We start from the raw sequence: 25,303 nt of genomic DNA, 5'->3' as shown, positions 1-25,303 counted from the left end.
CATATTCGAAAGCGCAGCTGCGAGAAAGAGGGAGGGGGGGGGGGGGGGGGGGGGGCAATTAAAGGCTGGGAAACGTGTAACGCCGGCTGTGAAGTCCCGACTGCTAACAAGAGAGCATCACGCTTCGTGAAGCACCCGCCATTCGTTAATCGCGGACGCGCAAACAAAGCGATATACAGTGCAACACGGCGGGCCGAGCGGCGGTCAAACTGTACACGCTGAACCTTCCCCACCTACTTACAACGCCTACAGAATAAAATGAAACTCCCTATTCATTCAATACGAGCAACAGCCGAAATGACACGTTTTGGCACGGTGTTTACCAGGTGTGCATTGGATGTAACACTCCGTGAAAACGATTTTAGCACTGCTGGAAGCCTTTAATGGCTCATACTGCCGTCCGTCCGTTAACAAAGCGTGTCACACGCGTTTAACTCGGGAACTAAAAAAGAGAGAAGAAAACCAATGGTTGCTTCAGATAGAGGAGGAAAAAATGAACCTAGAAGCAAAGTTTGATGACTGTAGAGTAATTAGTTAATTAACTACAGGCAAAAATGTCGAAATTGCGTCGAAATAGCGCGGACGTCGATATAGCCACGGGAACGGTGTGACGTCACATCCATCGGAAGTCGTCGCAGCATATTGTCCTCGGCTTTCGCCTCTCAACACTTTAGTTGCCAAAGTGTCCTCACAATTTTTCGGCTTCAAAGAAAGTAGTCGTAAACAAATTCCGATTGCCGCCGATGAACCCACGCAACCAATTTAAACAATGTGTGAACACTGTTTCAAAAAGCCGAAGTTCGCGCGTGCGCTGAGGGCACCCGCAGAGACTAGAACGACGCTGAAACTTCGATTTCTTTCCTTGGCGCTTTTAGCTGACTTTCTTTCGCAAGCGTGCGAAACCCGCGCAGCGGTGCGAACTCGCCCGCGTGTCGGGTCAAAGGGGGAAGCCAACGCCCGCGGCCTTCTGAAACGGCACGCGCGCGAAGCTCGCAGGAGATACTAAGCAAAAAAAAAGGAAGGAAGGAAGGAAGGAAGGAAGGAAGGAGGAGTCAAAGGTGAAAAAGCGGAAAAGTCGCAGCATTCGTGCAACCTCAGGAAAAAATAATAATAAACAGAACTTAGAGTGTTTCTAAGAATCTTCCGCCAAGCCCGAGACTTTGCGTTCACGCAGGCCTTCAATGATATGCGAGTGACCGTCAAATGCGGGCAAAAAGACGTAATTTAACAGCGATACACTTCCAGCCGAAGGCGATAAGAGGCCCTAACAAAGTAGCTGGACGTACCGTTACACCGGTTACCAGGAAAAGTCGATCGAAAGTGCAAGCGCGACCACCGCGTTAAGGAAAAGCGCGCTAGAAGTAACGACTTCGGCGGGACTGTTAAGAAGAACGTGAATTAAACCAAAAAAGACGAAAGAGCAAAACCAAAGTTTAACTTTTCCAACCTACCACAAGCCTCGGCAGTTCAATCTCCTCACGGGACACCAAGACTGAGAGCAAACGTTCCCGACCAATCTTGTCAAGCTGCGCTCCAAAACAACCTCCCCCGACCGCAGTAATCTGAGACAAGCTCCGGAGCGACGCCGAAAACAAAACGTTCTACGACGGGACCTCGGTCCGTTCTTTTTTGCTCCTCGCATTGTCGCCGACACAAGGGTCAAGAAAGTCCCGTCGAGTAAATCAGCGTTCTTGCAAACAGCGACTCAAAACCACACGAGCCCCCCACTTTGCAGCGGCTCTCACTCTTCAGTCTGCCCTTTCCCCTTCTCTTGGTTTTCCGGAGCAAATCTTCCGCGACGCGCTCCGTGTACACGGAACCACACGCGGGCTCGCCATCGCCGAAAGAGCCACTCGAACTGCGCAGCCATTCGCGTTATTGCCTCGGCAACGGCGCGCGCGGCCCCAAAGAAATGCGACGGCGCGCGTCCATCACGCGAGCCCGCGCGCGCGCGCGACGTGACCGCGGCACCGGAACGGTCGGGACCCGCGCGGCAGCCATTTCTTAGCCGCGGAACCGTGGCCGCGATAGAAAGAAACAGAACAGGGAAGGAACGAAAGAAGTCTACAGTGAAGGAAAGAGGCAACTAAGAGGCAGGAGAAAAAAGAAAAACAGCAACGGCAAAGAAGGAAACTGAGAAGACAAATAACGGAGAATAACCGCTAAAACAAACCGGTTCAGACTCCGACGTCCCCGTATAGAAAGGGCACGGCCGATATACGGACAAACGATATTTGGCCCAGGTTAGAGAAAGGTGGACGGATAATGGCGCGAGGGAACAAAGCGGGAAACGCCTGCGGCGTATCCGCAGCTTGCGCGTAAATCAGAGCCGAGAAAAAGCGCGCGAAATGAGAAGCGGTGCTTCCGCGTTCAATAGCGCGCGCGATTCCACATGCGACGAGCTACACGTTATGGGAGGCTCGATCGAGCAGCAGCCGTGAATGCGAACATTCGAGAGAGTGCGTCAGAACTGACGTCATGAGAATGGCCTGGGGAAACACTAGGCAGTGGCAAATATTTTCTATTCTTCCTTCTAAGGCAGGTGCCGTCTTGCGGTTTGCTGGCCAGTTAGCAGCACTGTCAGGCGGCCGTACAATCACGAAAATCACCGCCACCACGAAAATGAGCGATCCCGCAGTGCGATTGCGTCAGAATGAGGGAAGTTGGAGTCATCTGCAGTCACTAACCTTGAAAAAAAAAAAAAAAGTACGCCAGAGAGCTCGCAACCTGAACGCATCTCGCCCATCATTTCCAGAAAGCGGCAGCTACTGTGTTTACTACACGGACGTGAAGCCTCTACGCTTCTCGGTACGAAAACAAGACAAAGCTTGAGCACGAGACCCAAATCCTGACCCATGAATCGTATCATCTGCAATAAATATTCAGTGCGTTATAAAGGAACAATGGAGATATTCGTCACTGGCTGAGTTACCCAAGAAGCATTATTCTTAACGTCGGAACGCGCAGACCCTGAGAACAGAAGAAGGAAAAATTCTGGCTCCCACACTCCCGCATCCTGCAGCGATGACCAGCTAATGCGCGTACAAAAGGGTCGCTTCTGCACCAGCCGTACACACAGTACCGCATCTAGAATCTCAAAGCCTTAAACGTGCCGCGTAGGACAGACTGAAAACATGCTCGAGAGGAGAGAGCGTGGCCTCCCCGCAGAAAGAGAGCGGCTTCCACGCACAGCACCTGAGTATTGCCACGAAGCGGAACTGCGGCACAGTGACGGACGCATTTCTGTGTGTGTGTCTGCGAGCACTTGAAGAAAGGGGGACAAAAGGATGAAAACCAGAAAGGTTCGTTCTTCGGCCGCGCGCACTTTTATAGAGTTTCCAAATTCGTTTCTTTAAAATAACACACAAATTCAGTGCAAGGTTGCAAGTTGTACTGTAGCGTGCAGTAAACCGACTACGAAGCACCTCGTTAGATGGCGAAGCGGGTAGCGTAAATTCTAGCGCGAGACAAATTCCTGCATTCAGATCAGCCGCGACTGCAAACACTCACTTCCCTTCGGCTCCCCAAGTAGGAGGAGACCGTCTGCAAAGAAGAGCTTCGCTAAAAAGCAGTAAAGAGAAGGCGCCAACATCGACATACTAACGCTACTCAACAGGGAGTTAGTAATATTTAATGGAAACGAACAGGCCCTAAACTGCAGGGCCCCAGGCCGCGGCTTAGCACCGATGGCGGGCAAACAAAAGAAAGCGCGGGCGGCACGCACCAACACGCAGCCGGAGAGGCGTTAACGCACGCGGCAACATTTCGACGCGCCGTTACGGAGTACTGACAGCAAGCCCTCGCTGGATGCCGCCCATCTCCCATCCCACTTCGTTTCTTGTTTTGTTACAGCGAGAGGGCAGCCCTGCAAAAACAACAACCGCAGAGCGGACAAGCACGACGAAAAAAACCGTAAGAGGGAGAACCTTTCGAGGAGGAGGGCAGCGAAAGCAGAGCGGGCCGGGCGCGTTTTGCGGGGTCTTCGCGCGCGCGCGCTGAGGTCGTCGCGACCGCAAGAGACGCGCCGGCCGGGTTGAATAACCGGAGCGCGCGGGGCGTGCGACCGGAGGAAGTGCGCCGTCGGAGAGCGCCACTCTCCCTGCTCCGATCACCTCCTCCTCCCCCACTCCCTCCAGGCCAATAGATACGAGAATACAGAAAAAGCGTGGGAGCCTAAAGGTTGCATCGAGCACGCCAGCTAGCGAGCGGACGGGCGCTGGCGTGCGTCGCGGGCACCGGCGGACAGCCGCGCAGCCGTTGCTCACCCCATTTCCCTCTTCTTTATACCGTAGCAAGCACCGCCCCGCCTTACCCATCCTTCCTTCCGCTCTCTCCCTCTCTACTGATGCGCATGGTGTGTGCGCACCGGCTGACGATTAAGCGAGTCCCTTTTTCTTCTGATGGAAGCGGTACCACTAGCAGCATCACGCTTCGCCGAAAGGGGACGCGCGATGGGCGCTCAAACCGGGCCGCGCCTAGCGCGCGCGGAGTTTCACGGCTTGCTTAGGGTTTCGAAATGCGTTCCGTAGCCAGGTTAAGGTATGCGCGGTTGCCGTAACAGGTAACTGGAACGATGCGGGTCCTAGGACGCGCAGCCGCCACACGGTGCTCGAGATGACGGCCCATGATTGCGTACCGTTTCACACAACGTGCTTCCTCTCTCACGACTGCCAACGCACGATCGAACGGTGCTCGAATTACTTGCTGAATCAGTCGAAGTGCCCGAATGTAACCCAGTTCCTCTCAATTAATTATGCCGTCGCTACAGCTACCCCTGCACATCATTCGACGCAGTTTAATTCGTAAATTGGCAAGTTCTGCCTATATCGAAGACCCACAAACATAGTAACATAAACATTCAGTGGGGACACAAGCGACATGAAGTGTCACTATAGTCCCCGTGTAATGCGCATTTAAAACAATCACTCAACAGCATATGAAGTCAGATCCTACCTGCATCCCCCCCCACCCCCCACCCGGACCTACAACAGAGGCCAAACTAGACAGCTTGGAGAGGGGGGGGGGGGGGGGGGGAGGCAACGAAACATGCCAAATGGACGCGAGAAGCCACAGCGTGATATCAGCGCCGACGACACGAGTCAATTCATCTTTGAGGCAGCGCGAAGAAGGGCACGCCCCCAAAACAACGGCGAAGCTGCCTAGAAGCCGATATCCACAACCACGCTAGTTGCGTGCGGAAACAAGGCCTAAGGAACCGAACCTCAGACACAATGACGGACGGTACGAGTCAACACACTACAAAAAATAAATACATAAACAGGGGAGACAAAAAGAAAGCGACACGAAATAAAAGAGAAACGGCTAAGGACGAGAACGGCACGGATAGTGGAAAGCAAGTTCCCTTCTCCTCCAGCATGTAAGACCATTCGGCGTTCATTTATTACCGCATTGCCACCAGTCTCTCACATTTTTGCTGCTTCTCGACTGCTCGTGAGCGCTGTTCTCGCGAAAGGCTAGTGGCGGAGGATTAAGCCGAACTTTTTTTTTTCTGGGCTTTCAGCCCTGCTCCAGCGGCATAGGAAAGACGACGGTACCGGTTAAAAGAAAAAAAAAAGGATGGGAGACAGCAGAAAGAGATGAAACACGAGGGCGTTCCATCCATTAGGAGCCCCTTCCCGGCGTCGACCTCCATAGACCCCTTTCCACGGAGCTCGTCGCCATCGGAAGAAAAAAAGAAAAACAAAAAAGAAATCGGACTAGAGCGCGAGGCGCACCGGACCAACGGCCGTCGCGAGCCGGCAGATACACCGAACGAGGGAGAGGAGGAAGCCGGAACAACCGCCGAAGGCGAGAAAGGAAAGTAACACAGTGTAAAGCGCGAAACCGTCTCCGACTCCATTCATCACACGTGAATTTTTTTCCTTCCTTCTTCCAGCATAGTGTTTCCGTTTTTTCTCTCTCTCTCTTTAGTTTTTGTTGCGTCACGTCCGCGCCGCTCTTTCCCCCCTTTTGTGCCAGCGTATGTCCGTCTGTCGGCGGGGCGCGCGCGCCTTTTAATAATAACGCGGATGCGATGAGGCGCGACCCGGGCCAACCGCCGCCGCCATTATGCTGATCGGCGGGAGAGCGCGCGCGGTCATCTATTACCGGCCGCCAAAACACCCTGGCGAAGAAAGGGGCGACGGTGAGAGCGAAAGCGGAGCAAAATGTATTTGTTTCGAAAGGCCGAGGTATAAATGCGGCGACAGCTGCGGCCACTGGCGACTTTGTATTCATTAAAACCTTTCTCGCGGTCGCGATCAAGCACACAAAGCAGACAGGCAAACGAAAGACCACGCGGACATAAAAGCCGTTACCTTAACTCAACGTGACGTCATAGCAGGTTTCGCGCAAGATATTTCATCGTTTCCTCGCTAAAAGCCTTCTTACTGTACAGAAGCGGTTACGGCAAAACAAGTATACTACGGCCTTATTTCCTGCCTCAGGCGCCGCCTCCTTAGCTCTGGCGTGTCGCTGTAGCAGATCGAACCGTACTCAATTCTACACCCGGTCGCCTCCACGCCTACGCGGTTACCAACTGGAGTGACTAAAACCCCAGCCCACAAGGGACCAGGGACGACGAACAACGAGTACTTACAAAAGAAATCCGCGAAATACGAAGCGCCGTTCACTGGATCGCCACACAAAACTCAAAGAGAACGGGGGCTTACCGAAATGCGTGGCGCTAACGAGACGTCACGCAAGGGCACGCGAAAACAAACCGATTTCCCAAAACCGTCGCGAAATCCTCGGTAGCGAGAGCGGGACGGGTTCCCCGGAAAAGACGCCACCGATGCGAGGCAGGAGGCGTCGGAGAGAGACAGAGAGGGCGGTTCAGAAAGCAAGCGGCCGAAACAGCATCACGGCAGCCGAGCTGGCGCCTCGCTCATTTTTCACCCGGCGGGCCCCATTTTTCACCAGCCGAAGGAGGCGCGCTCACAAACGGCCCACAAATCGGCCACAGGGGCCGGCGCTGTTTCGGATTGCGTCGAATCTTCCGGGGCCGAAACAACCCCCCCCACACCACCTCGCACCCGTTCCGCCCGCTGTCGATTCTCAGAAAGCATTTATTCGCTAGCGCAAACTGGACTCGAGGGACAGGATCGTAAAAGGAGGGCCTTGTTTGCTCCGAGCGCAGTGCGCGCATACACAAAAACAGCATGCACATAGGAATATCCAGGCATCCTACAGGATAAAAGAACGACGCGCCGCGTCTCGGCGTGGTGACGAACTAAGCTTCAACGCCTACAATGCGCAGCCTCCTCCCCCCGCTCACCACTCGATTTAGTTCTCCTCGTCACACTAAGATGGCGCCACAGGGCCGTAAAAACTTTACGAAAACCGGTGCAGTGTCGAAATTAAAAGGCTTCATCTACTATTCGGCACAGTCGAACGGAGGGAGAGCTAAAATTTCGAAGATACATGGCGTCTTCTATCGTTTCTAATATTTCTCGCATCAAAAAGAATGAACCGCTTTCGCCGCAACCTTACGCGCAGAGCCATTGTATGAAAAGCGGGTGCAATATTATATCATATTCGGAGCACGAGCGACCGGAACAAACGGGAAACGATATAGGAAGCCACGATGCCATACTCGACTGAAGATTGGGAGTCTTTTTTCTTGCCAGTAACTCTCCGTGTTACGCGAAGCAGTAACGGATTCAAAACCGTGCACAAATATTGAGACCGTTATTCTGTCCTCAGCTAAGGGCTCAGCGTAACGTTCCTTTCGTACTAAGCTGACCCAACCCGTGCAATCTATACACCCGCACCATTTCTTTTACTGATTAAATTACCTACATTTTAGGCTAGACCACAATGGCAGTTCTTGTCCCCCCCCCCCCCCCTCAATTAAACATTCCGACAAATGATTTGCTCCCCAGAGGACGTGCACGCGACCGCGCGAACAAAATGCCCACGTGATGCATCCCTCCTTTTTGTTTTCTGTGACCGTGTCCTATCCGCGCCATCCCCATTGCTTCCGTTTCCAGGCAGGCCACAGACCTAACAAGATGCGAATTATCTGCATCTCATCACCCCCCCCCCCCCCCCTTTTTTTTTCTTTCTCCGTCAGAGACCAAAACGCACGTACCCCAAAAACAAGCAGAAACAAAGGAACACAAAAAGAAAGAACGAAAGAAAGAAGTAAAGAAAGAAAGAAAGCTGCCGCCCCACTACAACGCGCCAGCGAGCGAGCGAAGGAAAGCAGTAAATAAGTTCCGACGGCGACAGCTGCGGCTTCGAGCTTGTACTCTTTTGCCGCTGTTTCCATCCCCTCGCCCAGCCCCACGGCGCGCATGGCGAGTGATTGAGTTAGTGCGAGCTCTCGCTGGCCTACCAACTGGCTCCAGAGTGCATCGAAGCCACGCGCTTGTAAAGGGCAGCGTTCCTGGCCCATTAATAATGCAAACCTAGCTATAGGGCAGCTCCGGAGAAGGCAGTGGCGCTTACAACTCCATCTCCGTGCTTTCGGGCAGCGCCGCCGAAGCCACGCGAGAAGTGCCGAGGCCCTCTATGCGTGCTCGCGCGGCGAAGTACACAGCACCTTAAACGAGCATCAACTTTCGAACAAATTCCCCGATAGCCGGGTTCTATGAACGAACTGCTCACGTTCCTTTTCAGCAGACGGGGAGAGAGTCGCATGACCTGGCGGCTAAAGCCGCGACCAGGCGACGGGCTGCATGAGAACACATACTAGGGGCAGGGTACTGTCAAGATGAAGCACCGCCGCAGCCACGACGAGGTGTAAACTGAGACAGGGGTGAAGGGACGCTCGTCCGTCACGCAAACACAGGTGCGAAGAAAGCGGCCGCCGGCGATACCAACAGCAGCGGGCTTCAGTCGTGGCCACGACAGAGAGCACGCGCCTATGTGATGACGATAGTACACACACTGGTGGCCCCTCACTTTTCAGCGACGAAGCGTGTTTGGGCTAGGGCGTTTTACAACGCGATCAACGCACGCAGGCTCCGCGTCTGGCCGACGTGAAATCGCCTGGTAAGAGCCAGTGAAAGGCTCGAGGCCAGACGCGTTGCTCGCCGCCATGGAGGGAGGCAACTGAAGCGGGTTTGCCGAGGCTAGACAACAAGCAGTCGCCGTTCTATCTGATGGGCGCGATAACATCATTCTTCCTACGAAAAGCAAGGTAAGGGCCCAGAGGGGATATGTAAAAATAAACGGAAAGGCAAGACCCGAGGTTAATCAAATCCTTCCGGGCTACAGTTATAGCTGCCCGACTACAGCTAACGTCCAAGCCAACCATCCCTGAGCAACACTGTGACGCGCATGCTCTGCTCGCACTTCGCGGTGTGCGTTAAAACGTAGTAATATGTGGTCTACTGGGGCGAATTATGATAAAGTAAAAGCCTTTGCTAACAAGCACACCATGCTTAAGCAGAACTGCCTGGTCACCTATATTCCATCAGCACGCCACGTACGAACGACGCGGTTGCCATGAAAAGTGACCACCGAATTGCCTCAGCTAGGCTGCACCGCTTCGTCAAACAGGAGCGGCGCAAAACAGCCTTCCCCAGGGCATGGCCGACCCAAGGCCTATTCCTTGGCACTCAATAAGGACTCCGATACCCCGCGGACCAGCAAACAGGAGCTAAGTGCCTTGCCCTACCAACCTTCCAAAGCGCACTATGCGGCCGACGGTAGCTAGAAAGGTCCCAAATATCGGCCTCCGTGTATCAAGAATATAATGAGCGGTCAATTGAGAGTTTTAGCACAGAGGATTAACGTAAGCCTGCTGCGCACGCGCGGTGGCACGTGCGCACCCCACTGCGCTCCGCATCGTGCAACTGCGCAGCAGGAATACGTTAATCCGGCGTACGTCTACGGTGATGCAACTCCGCTATGCTAAAACGAAAGAAAAACGAAAACAGAACGATAAAATGCAACAAATGCCCCCCCCCCCCCCCCAAAAAAAAAAAAAAACGCAACAGACCTCATTCAACCACAATAAGAGTAAAAACAAGAGTGAAGAAAGAACATGTGCCACGAGGTCTATCAACTCGGCACGGAAATGTCGCGCCGGATGCCAACAGCCCGCACCCGGTCAGAAACAACGGCTGCTCGTCACGAATGCGTCCCGAGAAACAAAATGGAAGCAAAGGGTTGAGGCGAGCGCCCGAGCCCGTCACAAAATGAAAAAAAGTCTGAAGAAGGGGGAGAGGGAGGGGGGTCGGCAACGCGGCGCGCAGCTGTGAAAAACAAATAGCAAATAACGAAAAAAACAAACAAGAAACAGTAGACAACCTACAGAGTCTCGTTGACCTCGCCATATGCGGAGCTGCGCAGCAGCCGCACGATCTCCCTTTCACCCGCACTGTTTGCACACTTCTGTTTCGCCAGCCGCCGAGTTCGTGTACGTTTTTTTTTTTTCTCTATCTCTTCGCGGCTGCGGAGAGCGTGTCAGGACAGAGAAATTGAGCCCGGCTGAGACGTCGTTTGCGCGGACGGCGAGACCGAGCAAAGCAACGAATGAAAGAAAACGGCATCGACCGCCGACCAGACTGCGCGACACGACGGCTCAAAGCAGGCGGTTGACTTAGCCGATCCGTCTCCTTACATCTCCTCCCCTTTCCCGACAGCAAATGCACGAGAGAAGATCAAACAGTCAGGACGAACCGCGACGGTCCACGACGAGGCGAAACAGCGAAGCGGCGGTGCAGAACACTCGTCTTCCTTACAGGCCCCGTTCCCGTGGCTCCTGAACGGCCGAGTATGGAAAAGGGCCGACTTTACACGCGCGTTTAGAGGCCTTTTTTTTTTTTTACTTGATATTCATGATGAGTCGGTCATACTGCAAATTCTTAGCGTTTGGACGCCTTTACGGTATCGACATGACTGGTGATGTCAAGAGCGACGCCACAGAAAGAACTGACAGGCGAGCTTTGTGGACTCGCGGAGCCTGTTGACTCGGGCAAAGCAACAGCACTCAAGTGCTACTTTGATGCACGTGGCAAAGCGATCCTCTCGCGTTGACACACAACCTCAAAGGCCAAAACGCGGCTTCCGCCGACAGGCGCCGGTAGCAGTCAGGAACACGCCGCAGCCTGCGCCGGTAAACGCGGCGTCATCATCGACTAGGCCACTAACGGGAATCCTCGAGCGACACGCCAGGAGGGCTGGCCATCAAGACACAACAGTGGAAGGGAAGAGGACAGCTACGCGCAGCGACATCCGCCGCGAACGCCATTAGCGGCAAATTGCGGCGCACCACTCTCTGGGGTCCCCGGTCACACATGTCGCGCAAACGTGGTTCCAATCAACCAGCACACGCGCCGTACCCTCAAAACGCGCTTAGACCACTCCTCCATTGCCTCTTCCGCTAAGAGCGAGAACGCCCCTCCCTATTCCCGATAAACCCGCGCAGCCTAGCTAGCCTCCTCAAGGGAACAAATGACCATAGCTCTGCCGACCGGAAACCGATGTCCTACGCTGTTTAGAATATAATAAGCAACTGCACACGTATGGAGCGAGGCACGTATATTTCGACCAAGTTCGTTAACTAGCGAATGGCCCAGTTGTTAAATTTCCAAGCTAGGGGGCTGAACCTCCTGCAGCTTCCGCGACAGTGCACAGTTTTCGAGAGACAACAGCACAGGGAGGCGCTTAAGTAACCCTTCTCCCCCCCCCCCCTCCCCCGCCACTCGCCTCGGACCTCGCTCCCCAGCCGCCACTGCGGCGCTTCCTAATCCAATAGAGTGGCGGCCCGAATTTCCGCGGCGGACAACCGGGCATCCGCCTAACGAGAAAGCGAGCCGCGGGGGAAGCCAGGCAAGGGTTGAAGCAGCAGCTGCCCCAGGAAGCATAAGTGGACCCGCGCCTCACTCGCCTCTCACCTCTGGGCACGAGGGCTCCGCGGTAGCTCGACTCGACCCACGGGGGGAGGGCTAACGACAACCCATTCTTTACACACTGGCATGAATACAGACCCTACACCTAAAACAAGAGGTGAGGGTGGGATGGCACCTCGAAAGTGTACAAAGAACAGCTGAGGCAGCACACTTTCAAGCTTTATGATCTCTGCCTTAACACCGGGATCCATAAAGAAGGCAGCCCACTTCCACCAGTGCATGCAAAAATGATCTGGGCTACCAGTAGAGCCTCTTAGGTGGCAGTTTCAACTGCACATAGTAGATCACCGTGCAATGCCATCTGGTGACAGCAAGAAAATTACTGCTATAATTATTTGTTCTAATACCTAGTGTATTAAGGATTTTTCTGAAGAAAAAGACAAACAATGAAGGCAAAAGAAAAAGAAAAGAGGCCACAAAGTTTGACAACCCCTCCAAAAGCTCTCCTCGTGGAAAGGGTGCACTAAGTTTCTGCAATCCATGCAGTTCGGTAATCCTGCCAAATGGAGCATTAGTTAGAGCTCTCATAGAACTATCACAATGTCTGACTGATGAACGTAATGGAAGAGTACAGGAGGCTTCGATGCCACTAGGCCTTTTCAACTATTTTTTTTAAACCTGGCATTTTTTGCGAGCTTCAAGCTGCCCTTGCACGATCGTCGTGAAATGGCTCGAATTTAGGAACTTTCCTGAATTATTTGTCAAGCGTTCTACGAATTAGTCGACTAGAAAGGGATTGCAGATTATGAAGTTTCTGAAGGCCAGCATAGTCAAACTTTCGTGAGAGATGCGTCTGGTGATTTTCCTTCTCCAATGCATTTTTGTGTAGCCGGAAAATGTTTCATAAAGCTTGATTCCCGCGTTCACACTAACGCTTTCTCACAGCATAGCAATATGCCATTTTCTGAGAAAGCATTATATAGCAAACAGTTCTCTTGGAAATTCTGCTCTACATTCGTGGTGAAGAAAACATTCAAGATCCCAACAAGCAAAAGTGCACAGAAGTTACAGGCACAAACTGTAAATTACTTAAATAACAACTAAGCATTGTAGTTGGTCAAACCTGTAAAAGATCTCTCGGTGCACAACTAGTGTAACTGAACTTCACTGAACCAAAGCAACATAAATCAGTGGATCAGTACGGCAATGTTGGACCTAAATTTTCTACTCCTAAAAAGGAAAGAAAGTGCTCCAACCCAGTTAGAAGTCTTGCTTAGAGTCAGACAGTTTACTTTGTAATGCTGGGTGCACTACAGCAACGCAACATCAGCCTGTAAAAGGGCTTAGCCCGGACAATGAAACCAAGCATGACGCAGCGCTATTCCTGTGCACATAGTACACGTTCACAACCACAGTGGGCTACAGCGTAGCAGATACAGTCTAGCCCGGTTATAACGAAGTCGGCGGGAATCGGAAATCACTTCGCTATATCCACTATTTCGTAGTATGCGGACTACGAAAAAAAAATGCAAACATCGGCATACCGATTTATTGCCGCTGAAAGAAGTCATCCAGCGTCCCCTGAACACGTTTCGCGAGTACGGACTTCAGGATTGCGGCTTCCATACCATCCAACTGCGAACCAAAGATCTGGTCGAACTCCGGACTCCCGAGGTACATCCGTAGCGTGTCAACAGCTGCGATAACCGCTGCGGAGGTGACCGGCTTAGGGGCACAACTAGCATCGTCGCATTCGCTGTCGGAGGCGCTCTCGGCCAAGGTCTCTTCCATGACACTCCCGGCAACTTCTTCAGTCGTCAAGTCCTCGGTGGCAACAAGGTCTTCATCGGCGAAAACGAAGTCCATGTGGCTTAGACCCGCAAGCACAAGGTTCAAGTCGCTAGCGGAATCCCAAAGCTGCTCCAAGCAGGCCGTCGTGGCGGCAGCATCAGCGGTTGCAGCGACGTCAAACGCGGTAGCTTTCGCTCCGCAGGAGAGCAGACGACGCCACAAAAGGACGCCGTCAGCCAAATTTTGCTCTTATTTTCGCGGAAAAAAAAGCTTCAAGGACGCAAAAATGTGTTGATTGGCAGATTATTTTTCGGTTGGTATTAAATCTCTTCGTTATATCCGCTGACGCGCTCTTATTTACTTCGTTAAAACCGGACCCAAAATGTATTGAAAATGCAAAAATGGGAATGAGAAATTGAAATCCCTTCATTATAACCGCTATTTCGCTATAAGTGGCTTCGTTATAAACGGGCTAGACTGTATTCGACACCCCGGCTGCTAATATTTTAACAAAGGTAACTCCGTCAACCGCAGGTTTATCACCTTGACACAAATTACCCTGTAAAAAGAAAAAAGGTAGCATGCATGATAGACACAGGCATGACTCACGGAGGGCTGGCCACTTTCCTAGGGTCCAGTAGATGCTTGGAGTCTCCTGAAAGCCCAACAAGAAAAATCAGCCCAGTTACAAAAACGACCCACATAAATGGTTCGGCGATGTGAGACAATTACTGTGCTATTTCCTTTCCTGAAAAACCAATTTTCAGTCACCAATTACACATAAACGGCAACTCACAAACATGTGAATCTAGAATGAAAAATTTAAAGACAGCCTTCAACTGGGTGTAACTATGCACTTACTTATACAGACTGACACTATACGTACTGAGAAAGAAGCCCCCCCTTCCCCCCCACTAATCAAGACCACTTTACAAGGCTGCCAAAAGCAGGGCGCAGAAATTAACTTTGTAGACAACCACTGACTGTGTAGCAAACAATACTGTGTGGCAGGTAAAAGAGAAGGACAGCAACAGCTTCATAAGAAACAGCACTCTGCTGCAGCTCTGTGTAAAAGAATATACCAAAATGACTCAGGCCTCAACAATTGATGCCAAACTAATTTGCCACATGTAAACCACAGATACTTTCTACGCTAATATTAACTGAGACTTTTGCGAAAACTCTCTGGACTGAAAAAAGCAATCCTCCTATGGAAAACAGAGCACCTCGAAGCCTGACCGTGAGCCACTGTTTAACCATTTCTAATATTCCCCCAAAGTGTGACAGCTGCTGTACACCGCTTTTGCCAAGGTGAATGTAAAACTGCTATGTTAATTCTGTTCCCGCCCAAAAAATTAGAGTGTTCAAAACAATCCACAACACAAAGGCTCTTAGGGCCATGAAAGATTGCTGAATGGGACAGCTGAAACAGTCAATGGGTGTACACAAAATACGGAAATGGTAACTTACCGCTCTCATCTAGGTGATTGGGCACAGGGTCCTGAAAGCAATAAAAGCAAGAAATCCATTACCTGCTGCTCCCACATCTTTTGTTATGCCAACAAAGCCAAAAAAACATACACAAACACAATGAAATGAGCGTCAAGAGTGTCTGTGTCCAACAGAAATAGCACGTTTTTGGATGCCAAGTCAAACACCAACTAGAATGCAAAAAGAACCTTTAAAACTACGCATTCCTACGAAATCACCCCCGCAACTGCAAAATGCAGGGCAAAAAGACAGGAAAAAACCTGAGCACACTGACACACATGCATGATTTAAGCCTACTAACAATAGGAATGGAAGGCTGAATGCCTAATGACGTATCAATTTTTTTGCCATTTAGCCACTACCTATACTTGTATGCTAGAAGAAAGAAAAATAGTGCCCTGGGTCCTGTCTTCAAACCCACAAGCACTTGCATGGCAAATGCTCATGGAACTCTGGATTTACATACATGTAGAGGAACACTGTAATCGTATGCCAGTCAATGACAAATGCAACATGTCATCAAAACCAACATACAAAAGAAGGACTAAGCCAAAGGAAAATGTCTTCATAATGCAGCTTTGAAAGACAACGCACCTGCACTGGTGATGTGGGAAAATATGGCCGGCAGTCCTCCTTGCGTGGGGTCTCAATCGCTGTCAGCACAGGCGGAACTTTCTTCATCTCCTGAAATGATACCAGTGCAGATGCCGTTTAAGAAGTTAGGCATGAGTGAGCCCAGCAAGGACATATCACGGCTAAGTTCAGACACAATGCTTAACTCAGTACCACATCCATACACAGCCAAACCTCGTTATAACGAGCGCAAATATTATGAATTATTGGCTAAGTTCTAAATATTTCTAACAAACAGACGCATTTCCTACTTTATATATCAACTGCAGTTTCGCATAAAGCAGATATATTGAACCACTGAGCCAAAGCTGTACCCACTCAGATGGCAGGCAACAAACTTTGTCTCACTACACGGGTGACAGGTAGCAGAGCGGGAAGCGTTTGTGGTGCGGTGCAAGCTTTATCTCGCATTTTCCAACAGTGTCACCGAAAATGCAGCAGCGAGAACAGCTGATAGCCAGGCGGTTGGCCTCAGTTCGTGTCTCTCGTAACCATCAATAGCATCCCAGAACCAGCGACATGGTCGGTTGTTGTAGCTTTCCAGCAGCCATCCTCTGCTCACGTCAACTGCCACAGAGCAGAGGTTGTAGAAAATGGCAATAGCATTCGTACAGGCACCCAATTTTTTACACAACACCGCTGTATTGCGAGGAAGCCACCCTAGCTGGCGCTTGACTTGGCGCAACCACGCACTGCAATGCTACGCTGGAAAGCCATCTTAACGAGCGTTTGCCACTCGGTTTTTGCAGCCTCCGCAATCGCCGCGAGCGGCCTCGAAACAGTGCTAAAACTACACAAAAGCCTCTTCCGGCTGCCATTCTTTCGCTGTCTAAATTTCGCATCTTCAGTGCGAGTTCGTAACAAAATTTTGTATCGCCAATTCTGGCTATGTCGAACTATTTTTCATTTTTTTTAACCAATTGGCTATATCGAGGTTCCACAGTGCGTTAAGCTGAAAGTGCACCTCAAAAGTATGCTCTTAACAAGGGGCAACACAAAACACATATTGTATCCTTTTCTCCTCTTAGCTGTTTCTTGGCCTCAGGATGCTCCTCTAGTAAATGGCCAAGAGTCTTTGAGAAAAACAAGAAAGCGCAGATGCACTTTAGTCACATCAATAACAGCAGCCTGGGAAGGGCTGCAAACACATCCACAAGAACACACACACACAAAAAAAAAAAACAGAAAATGCTGACCTTGAGGATGCTCTCAAGTTCCGGAAGTGTGCTGCCAGTCTGGAAAGTAAGGAGTGGAAGAATTAGCACTTTACTGGAACCTGACACAGCACATTCAGCCTATCTCAACACATGTAGCACCTATAAGAACTGCACTAAGCAGAGTTATACTAATTTATCCTAAAGTTAAGCCCTTCTTATAAACCACTGTTGAATTGCATCTCTGACCAAAGTCAACTGCACCTACAGTTTCCATTCTATAGGAACACAAATGTCAATGCAAAAGCTTGAACCTCTACACATCAGATATTACTGTGGCATACAGATTAAGAACCCCCGAGACAAAATTTGGATGCAACATTATAGCACACACCAATTTCTGTTCCAATTTCCATTCTCCTTTCACCCCAGGCAGAATGCCAAGACAGCAGACCACAAAAGAGCAACAAGAGAAATAAGCAGTAAAGCCTGAATACCATCCACAGATTCTCGCCCTTCCCTTCTCTTCCTTTTTTACAAAAAGAAAAGTAAAATAACGCAGACGAGGTGCAGCGGGCACTGAACACTCAGTGCCCACCTCAGCCAATTTCATTAACAACTGCCCCTGGTAGTGCAGGGTTTTCTGGCAAAGTCAAGAAATCTCAACCTAGAGCACGACAAATGGAAACACAAAACTGGGGAAAAAAAAACCTGCAGAAAACCAGTGTCCAATTCCATACACAGTGCACTGCAGAACCTCTGCTCAGAAGAAGACAGCAATGCAGAAGAAGACCATCCCTTCTAGAGCTCCAGCCAAGGGATGCCAAGAACAGAAGCTCAATGAACAACAAACATTTCATGCTAGGAAGGAGCACTCGTTTTACCCCCGCGAGCTCAGTGCAAACAAAGTGACTGCGAGAAAAAGAGCAATATGAAAGGAGGCAAAGCAGGCGAGAGGATGGGGGATGCAGATGTGAAGGAGAGGCATACGAGGGAGGGTGGTCGTTCCCGTGGCAACGCCCCCCAGCAGCCGCCAAACCAATCAATGAAGACTCCATTTCCTAGAGAGGCATCACTGCTGCACACCTCACCCTCCTGACCAGTCAGCCGATGAAGTGATGGGCAGTTTGTCCAAAGCAGATAAACTGCATTGCCTTGCACAATTAAGAATTTTACTGCATATTTTTGATCCTAGGGCTGCAATGCAGACTATGAGGTACATGAAAGTGAATGGGTCTGGATAACCTTCAGCCAGCGGAGGTGCTAATCTCGATACATGGGCACTTCTTCACTGCACCTTTGTCGAAATGAGGCTAAAACGGCCAGGTAATGAATGTCCTTGTGCTCAACTACACAGCACCTGGGCTGCTGAGGCTTCACAGCGGGCGAACAATAATAATAATAAAAAAAGTGGTAGGGTTCTTAAACCGAGCAGACAGCGAGGGCATGTGTTCATTCATCGGCTCTTCTTTCCGGCATCTGCATGTGCACACAACTGCGTTTCTAGCTCTTATCTTCACACTGCCTCTCCACTCACTGACAGCTAATGCGACACTCTTCCGAACGTACCAGAGCTTAATCCCAGTAGTGGCTGCAGATTGTGCAACACTCCTCTGAAAAAACTCGAGTTACCACGAGGGTTAACACAAGAATCTTGGTTTGGTTTGACTTCGTTAAGGGGGGTCTTTAAAAAAAAAATTTTTATTAATGAAGTCACAGTTACAAAATCTCCAGGGAATATGTATTTTTGTGTGCTGATTCTAAATACATATGTCATTTAATTTCATGTAAAACAATTCCTTGAGCACTTAAGCACTTTTCATGATAGTATTTTGTGGAGAGTTTTGAAGAAAATTGGCTGCGGGAAACTTGCTGAAATGTATGCCATTGGGTTCTCTTGACACCAATGAATACAATAAGGGTGAAATTGTCTTCCTGCCTATCATAGAACCTAAGTTATAGGGTTTTGAAGTTGTCGCTTCAGAAATGAGAAGGAAAGTGTGTATTCCTGTTTCTGAAGTGGCAGCTTCAGTACCCTATTACACAAGTTCTATGAGAGCCAGGATGATAATTTTACCCTTATTGTATTCCTTGGTGTCAAGAGAACCCAATGGCATACATTTCAGCGAGTTTCCTGCAGCAAATTTTCTTCAAAACTCTCCGCAAAATACTTGCATAAAATGTGCATAAGTTCTCAAGGAATTGCTTTACATGAAATTAAATGACATATCTAGAATCAGTGCACAAAAATGCATGTACCCTGAAAATTTCATAACTATGACTAAATTAATAAAATTTTCTTTTCAAGACCAGTGTCCCCCTTAAGTAGTGTCTTTGCACTAAAAGGAGCAGCTGTAACAAAAAACACCATCCCACATAACAAGGGCTAGTCCTGGCCAACTTCGTCATTAGCGTCAAAATTGTGCCCTACTATCCATAAAAAAGAGAGCTCTCATGATAGTCTTGAATGAGTCTATTGAGGCGTACAACAATCATAACAGTCATGCATTGCGTGCAATCATGCATTGCGTGGCATGGCAGCACAGGGTTCATTACACCACAAAGGCCAGGCAAAATGACACCCCTCCCACTGCCACACATGGCGATGGTGTGCATCTGAACCCAGCATGGGCGGTTAGAGCTTGCCGCTCAAATAACAGCTTGAACAACAAAGCTGTGGCCACGGACACAGCAAGAGAGAAATAAGCATCCACTCACCGAGCTGTCTGATGGGGCCGAGATCTGTAGCCGAGGCAAGGGCCGCTTGTTGGGTTTAGACTCTGCCACCATACGCGGTGCAGAGGAAGATGAGGATGACTTGCTGCCGCCAGTGGCAGGGCCGTTGCTCTCCGTTCGCACAGTGAGCGATGATGATGAGCTGGTGGATGACTGGTGCTGCGTCGAGGCCGAGGTGTTGCCATTGTTCACGTCCTTGGAGGGCACTCGCATGGCGGGTGGCCGCACCACAAGGCCGTTGGGCAGACCTTGGCTCGACGGTGCCGGCACTGGGTTTGTACTCGAGGACGAACTCGAGGGCGGCAAGGGGGCCTTGGGATTCGATGGCACCTCTTCTAATCGTCCTGAAGTGAGAAAGCACAATTGGAATGGTAAATGGCACAAGGTTTTCAACTCTGTACCATGTGGCACAATTCTGCTTGCAATGTATGACTCTCAGCTACCTGATTTCTTTTGAGTATCTAGGACGCAGTGAAAGCCACCATCCTTGAACAATGAAGAAAGAATGTGACCATGTCCACAAAGGCAGCAAATCAATGCAAGCCAATTATGTCTTTCAAAGTGCGCATTTTTAACGGGTATAGCACAGAACGTTCTGCAACGCAGACCACATAATTCAGAAGGGCATGGAATTAATTTTGAATTGTCACAAAAATGACCAACACGTGGTCCTTCATCTGACACACTAAATGACATTTCTACGCAACTGAACTATGTGCTCTGTGTGCCCAAAATTGTACCTGTAAATATATGAATATAGTGCAAATCTTTAGCACATAGTTAAAGTGAGAACTCACCATTTGCATTACAGCTAAATTAACATTACCGAATACTGGAATAATTTTTTTCCTTTCCCATGCTGACAAAAACAACCATTGTGTCATAAATCATGGAAGCGTTGTGAAACGATATAGCTGAATATAAATATGGTTGGTGCCTGATAACCATTGCTTTTATTTATACTTCCTCCAGCAAGGCTGCAACTACGATTCCCACTTGCTTCCTCCATTAGCCATCACCACAGTAACACCTGCACAGCACGATGATTAGTGGTATTTTCTAGTAGAGCAAGAAGTATTGAACTAAAGCTAAGAATTTACAGAACAAATGTTAAAAATATATACTGCAGTTTCTGATGTGTAACTTGCGGGGTTTTTCAGAATTTTTTATCAGTGCGTCTTATATGTGGCAAAATATAATGCACCGCGGCATGCCATCTACTTCCATACCCAATAAGTACGTTCGGGAAAAAAAATTTTCAAATAGCTATGTTATGGGTATAAGCATATCCACTTGGCTCCATGTCATGCATCCCTCTAGCTCAACATAACATCCTCTGCAAGGTGAAGGAGCTACGGTGCACAACTGAAGTTACAGGCCTATGAATATGTGCTGGAGCATTAGAACTGGGCAAAAGGGGGATGGTTCAATGTAAGTGGAGAAACGACTGGGGACTGGTGCAAAGCCTCAAGAGCACTTCAATCCGTGAAGCAACTGAAAAATCACACAGCAGGAAGAAGGTATCTTGGCCAGACCTCGAGAATCGCCTGTGGACAGCCGCTGCTGCAAGCGTGTATTTGCACCCCTAGCACATTTCTATAGCACATTTCTATTACAAAAGGAACCGGTGTACCCGGTACACCGGCTCGACTTATGCAATTAAAAAAAAAAAAACTGCAGTTGACGAAGTGTGCAACTTAAAAGAAAATACGGTGTACACAGCGGCCTATAAATTTAGTGAGAATGTGCAGCATTACAATAGCCCAGCAATGAATGACAGCGTGCTAATGTGGTGGCTTTCGGTTATTTTTCTCGAGTGATGCTGATGAGCAGCATGACTAACTAGATCAGCGGTTCTCAAACTTTTTTGCTTGGAGGAACCCCAAAAGCCTTCAATAAGTTCCAGGGAACCCCCCCCCCCCCCCCCTTCCCCCTGCTTTCACTTACCAGCAATGTCGTCGAGTGCATTTTTGCAAAGAGAGAGCTGCAAAAGTTAAATGTTTATTGCACAGATTAATACAAATACTAATGTGATGGGTGGTACTGCTTCCCTTTTAAAAGCAAGTCAAAGCGTGGCTCAGTAGCACTCAGAGCCAGTCTCATATCAGATGCCGGGTCAGGGCCGGTGAGGGTTCTCGCAGAACACAAGAAGACAGCCCGCGGAACCCCTGTGTTCCGCGGAACCCAGTTTGAGATCCCCTGAACTAGATAGTTGACTCTGGAAGATAGACACCCACTAACTAGACTACTATTCTCCCTTAGCGTGGACTTCGGGAAGCAAAACCCAAGGTGCGAAAACAGGAGCACAGGGTGCAAGCACTCACCTTGCTCGTGGGAGCCACCTCGGGACTGGTGGTTGTGGTGGTGGCTGGAGCCCTGCAGTGGCTGGGATGGGTGCCTGACCGCCTTGTTGGCCGCAGAGGAGGAAGAGGGCTTGTACTGGCCATTCATCAGCGGGGGAGGCTGGTGAGGTGGCTTCTTGTGGTGGTGGTGCGACGAGTGGTGGTGCGAATGGTGACTGCTGCCATGATGCGAGCGGTGGCTGGAGCCGCTATGGTGAGAGGAACCCTGCTGCTGAGTGCTGCTGCCGCTGGCAGGGTGGGCATTGCCACTGCTGCTGCTGCCGCTACTACTGTGGTGCTGCTGCTTAGCTGCAGAGCTGCCCCTCGTTCCTCCAGGATCTGCACACGGGCAAAAAGAAACCACAACCTCAATTCACAGTAAACAACCAGGACTCCAAGATGCACTGCCCTATCTCTTCTTTCTGTGTGTACATATACATATCCTGTAGTTTTCTGATGGCACAGGAGCGTGGGGAAAAAATAAAATAAAATTCTTTTTACAGCCATTTTTACAGTCATTGTTAGTTGCTCACAATTTCACATAAACAATGCACATGGTAGTGGCTGAAATAAGATTAGGCTTTATGGGCTTTAACGTCTCAAAGTAACTCAGGGTATGAGGGGTGCCGTAGTGGAGGGATCCCGATTATTTAGACTACCTGAGGTTCCATAATGTGCACTGAAAACGCACAGTAGAGGGGGCCTCTAGCATTTCACCTCCATCAAAATATCAATGCCCCAGCAAGGATCGAACCCGTGTCTTTCGGGTCTCAAGCCGAGCACTATAACCACACGGTTTTCAGAAAACAATGCCAGAGTGCTTTCTGGACACAACCATTCTTGGTTGAAAAATATCCTTGAACAGAAGCCAACTCTAAGGGGGGACACTGGTCTTGAAAAGAAAATTTTATTAATTTAGTCATAGTTATGAAATTCTCAGGGCACATGTATTTTTGTGCGCTGGTTCTAGATATGTCATTTAATTTCATGTAAAACAATTCCTTGAGCACTTATGCACTTTTTAAGCAAGTAGTTTGCGGAGAGGTTTGAAGAAAATTTGCTGCAAAAAACTCGCTGAAATGTATGCCATTGGGTTCTCTTGACACCAAGGAATACAATAAGGGTAAAATTATCATCCTGGCTCTCATAGAACTTGAGTAATAGGGTACTGAAGCTGCCACTTCACACACAGGAATACACATTTTCCTTCTCATTTCTCAAGCGACAACTTCAAAACTCTATAACTTAAGTTCTATGATAGGCAGGAAGACAATTTCACCCTTATTGTATTCCTTGGTGTCAAGAGAACCCAATCGCATACATTTCAGCGAGTTTCCTGCAGCAAATTTTCTTCAAAACTCTCCGCAAAATACCAGCATAAAAAGTGCATAAGTGCTCAAGGAATTGTTTTACATGAAATTAAATGACATATCTAGAATCAGCACACAAAAATACAGAAGCCCTGGAGATTTCGTAACTCTGACTTCATTAATAAAAAATTTTTATTTCAAGACCAGTGTCCCCCCTTAAGTGTCCGAAAGTCACCATTTAAACCATGAGGCCATCAATGCCAATGCATACAAAAACAGGATCTAGAACTACAAATCCACTGCTGCTGACAACGCCAATCATTTCAGGGCACTCCAAAGCATGCGCACGATAGTAGTTGATAGGAGACAGGCATTTTCTTTTGTTCCCCTCGCAGAGGCAACACAAGAACCAAAGAGGCAGCGGCCGCATACCAATAGCATTGCCATTCCACGTGGAGGCCGTGCTGCTGCTGCTGCCATTGACGGGGTTGCTGGCGGAGGGTGGGGGCACTCGGGAAGCCGCCGCTTGCGCAGCCGCATTTGTGCGCGAGATGCCAATCAGGTGGTTGGGGTCATGTGACAGCAGCCGCTGCACCTGGTTGAAGTCCCCCAGCGTGTTCTTGATGCGCCGGGACAGCTCATCTTCCTGGCCCGGGTCCACCTGCAGCCACAAAAAAGCTGGCTTACAACGAGGCACCGCCAGTAATGACATGCCCCCAACAGGCCGCGTGAAGCTTGTGCCAGATGCTTAATACTTGGCTGGCCCCACAATATTGTAGAAGTTCCCAACAACAAAGGAAAAAGGTTCTGAACAATGTAGCCGAGACAGCGACCAGTAGAGTAGAGAGTGGCGTACCTGTGTAGTTCCCCAGCGTAAGACCAGTCAGTGCTAAGCAGCCTACGACTATCCTTGGTGACTATAGAGACTACATTGCTGTTCTTGGTAATGAAACAAGAAAGGCTCTAAACAAATGGCTGTAAGTAAATAGATGAATTCCAGCAAGCTGCAGGAAAATTAGAATGAGTCTGGTATGCAAAGGCACAGGTAAAACAGCTTAGCACAAAGTTTTACGCGATCTTAATGGTAACATTGGTGTTGCACAGAATAGCAATGCAAGCTACCAAGCACCATATGAAGGGTTAGGCTGAGGGTAGGGTACCAGGGCAACTACAGAATGGTTTCAGGCAAGGTTTTTGATTACAAAATAAATTACTGATTACCCAACGCACTGAAATTGATACAAATGAAAAACTACCACCGTGGTTAGAGTTTCTATGCTCCGTGCATAAAAAGTAGTTCACCACAAATGGACACAAGCATATTTTGTAGTGACCGATCTTAGGCACGTGAATGGCAATGTCCTGGGTTTCATTTTACCTCTCGCCATATTTTTGTCCTCCAGACTTCGAGAAGTAAGAATGACTTTGGCAGTCTGATAAGCAGCTTGGCAGGGCAAATCGCCCTTATTCCATCCACACCTAAGTAGTAGTTCCCACTCGGTGAAAATTATAGCCAGGCGGTCCAGGTAATGAGCACTCACAGCTTCGACCGTAACTTCCAGTGCTGCTACTGCGTTTTATACTGCTCTTTGTTTTTGTCCAAAAAGTCACCGAGGCTTGATGAACAAATGACACATGACGGAGTAATATGGTTTTACGGAAGCACTACTCCTGCAGCCTCCGCAGCATTGCGTGTTATGTATGAAATGGAGTATAGATATTATAGATATTAAAGAGCTTCATCATCAGCCTAACGATGCCAACTACAAGACAAAGGCATTTCACATACCCCTCCAAATAACCCTGACCTGTCCCAAAAGAACTCCCTAATCTTATCTGCTCATTTAGCTCTCTGCCACCCACTGCTATAATGGTCTTCTATTGGAATCCACTCTGTTCCTCTAAACAACCATCGGTTACCTTGCCTTCACATAGAATGCCCTGCCCATTTCTTCACCTCGACTTCAACTATGATGTCATTAACTCACGTTTGTTCCATGGCCCATTCTGCTATCTTCCCCTCTCTTAATTTCACACCTATC

The 25,303-nt window shown here is 49.3% G+C and overlaps 1 protein-coding gene across 3 annotated transcripts in view; it reads right to left on the bottom strand.

The window, feature by feature from the left end:
- LOC149372195 (uncharacterized) overlaps positions 1-25,303 on the bottom strand; it is a 203,570-nt gene that overhangs the window by 54,472 nt on the left and 123,795 nt on the right. For all 3 annotated transcript variants that reach the window (XM_089566599.1, XM_089566598.1, XM_089566597.1), the window contains 7 exons: positions 23,694-23,922; positions 21,934-22,290; positions 19,592-19,953; positions 16,916-16,954; positions 15,681-15,770; positions 15,066-15,096; positions 14,205-14,250 (listed from right to left, as the gene is read on the bottom strand). In XM_089566599.1, the coding sequence (XP_089422725.1) occupies positions 14,205-14,250; positions 15,066-15,096; positions 15,681-15,770; positions 16,916-16,954; positions 19,592-19,953; positions 21,934-22,290; positions 23,694-23,922 (1,154 nt within the window). The remainder of the gene's footprint in view (positions 1-14,204; positions 14,251-15,065; positions 15,097-15,680; positions 15,771-16,915; positions 16,955-19,591; positions 19,954-21,933; positions 22,291-23,693; positions 23,923-25,303) is intronic.

This window comes from Amblyomma mixtum, chromosome 1, assembly GCF_055824585.1.
Source record: "Amblyomma mixtum isolate Tamu chromosome 1, ASM5582458v1, whole genome shotgun sequence".
Lineage (NCBI taxonomy): Eukaryota > Metazoa > Arthropoda > Arachnida > Ixodida > Ixodidae > Amblyomma > Amblyomma mixtum.
The sequence above is the reverse complement of the archived record's forward strand: the minus strand, read 5'-3'. Positions and strand labels throughout refer to the sequence as shown.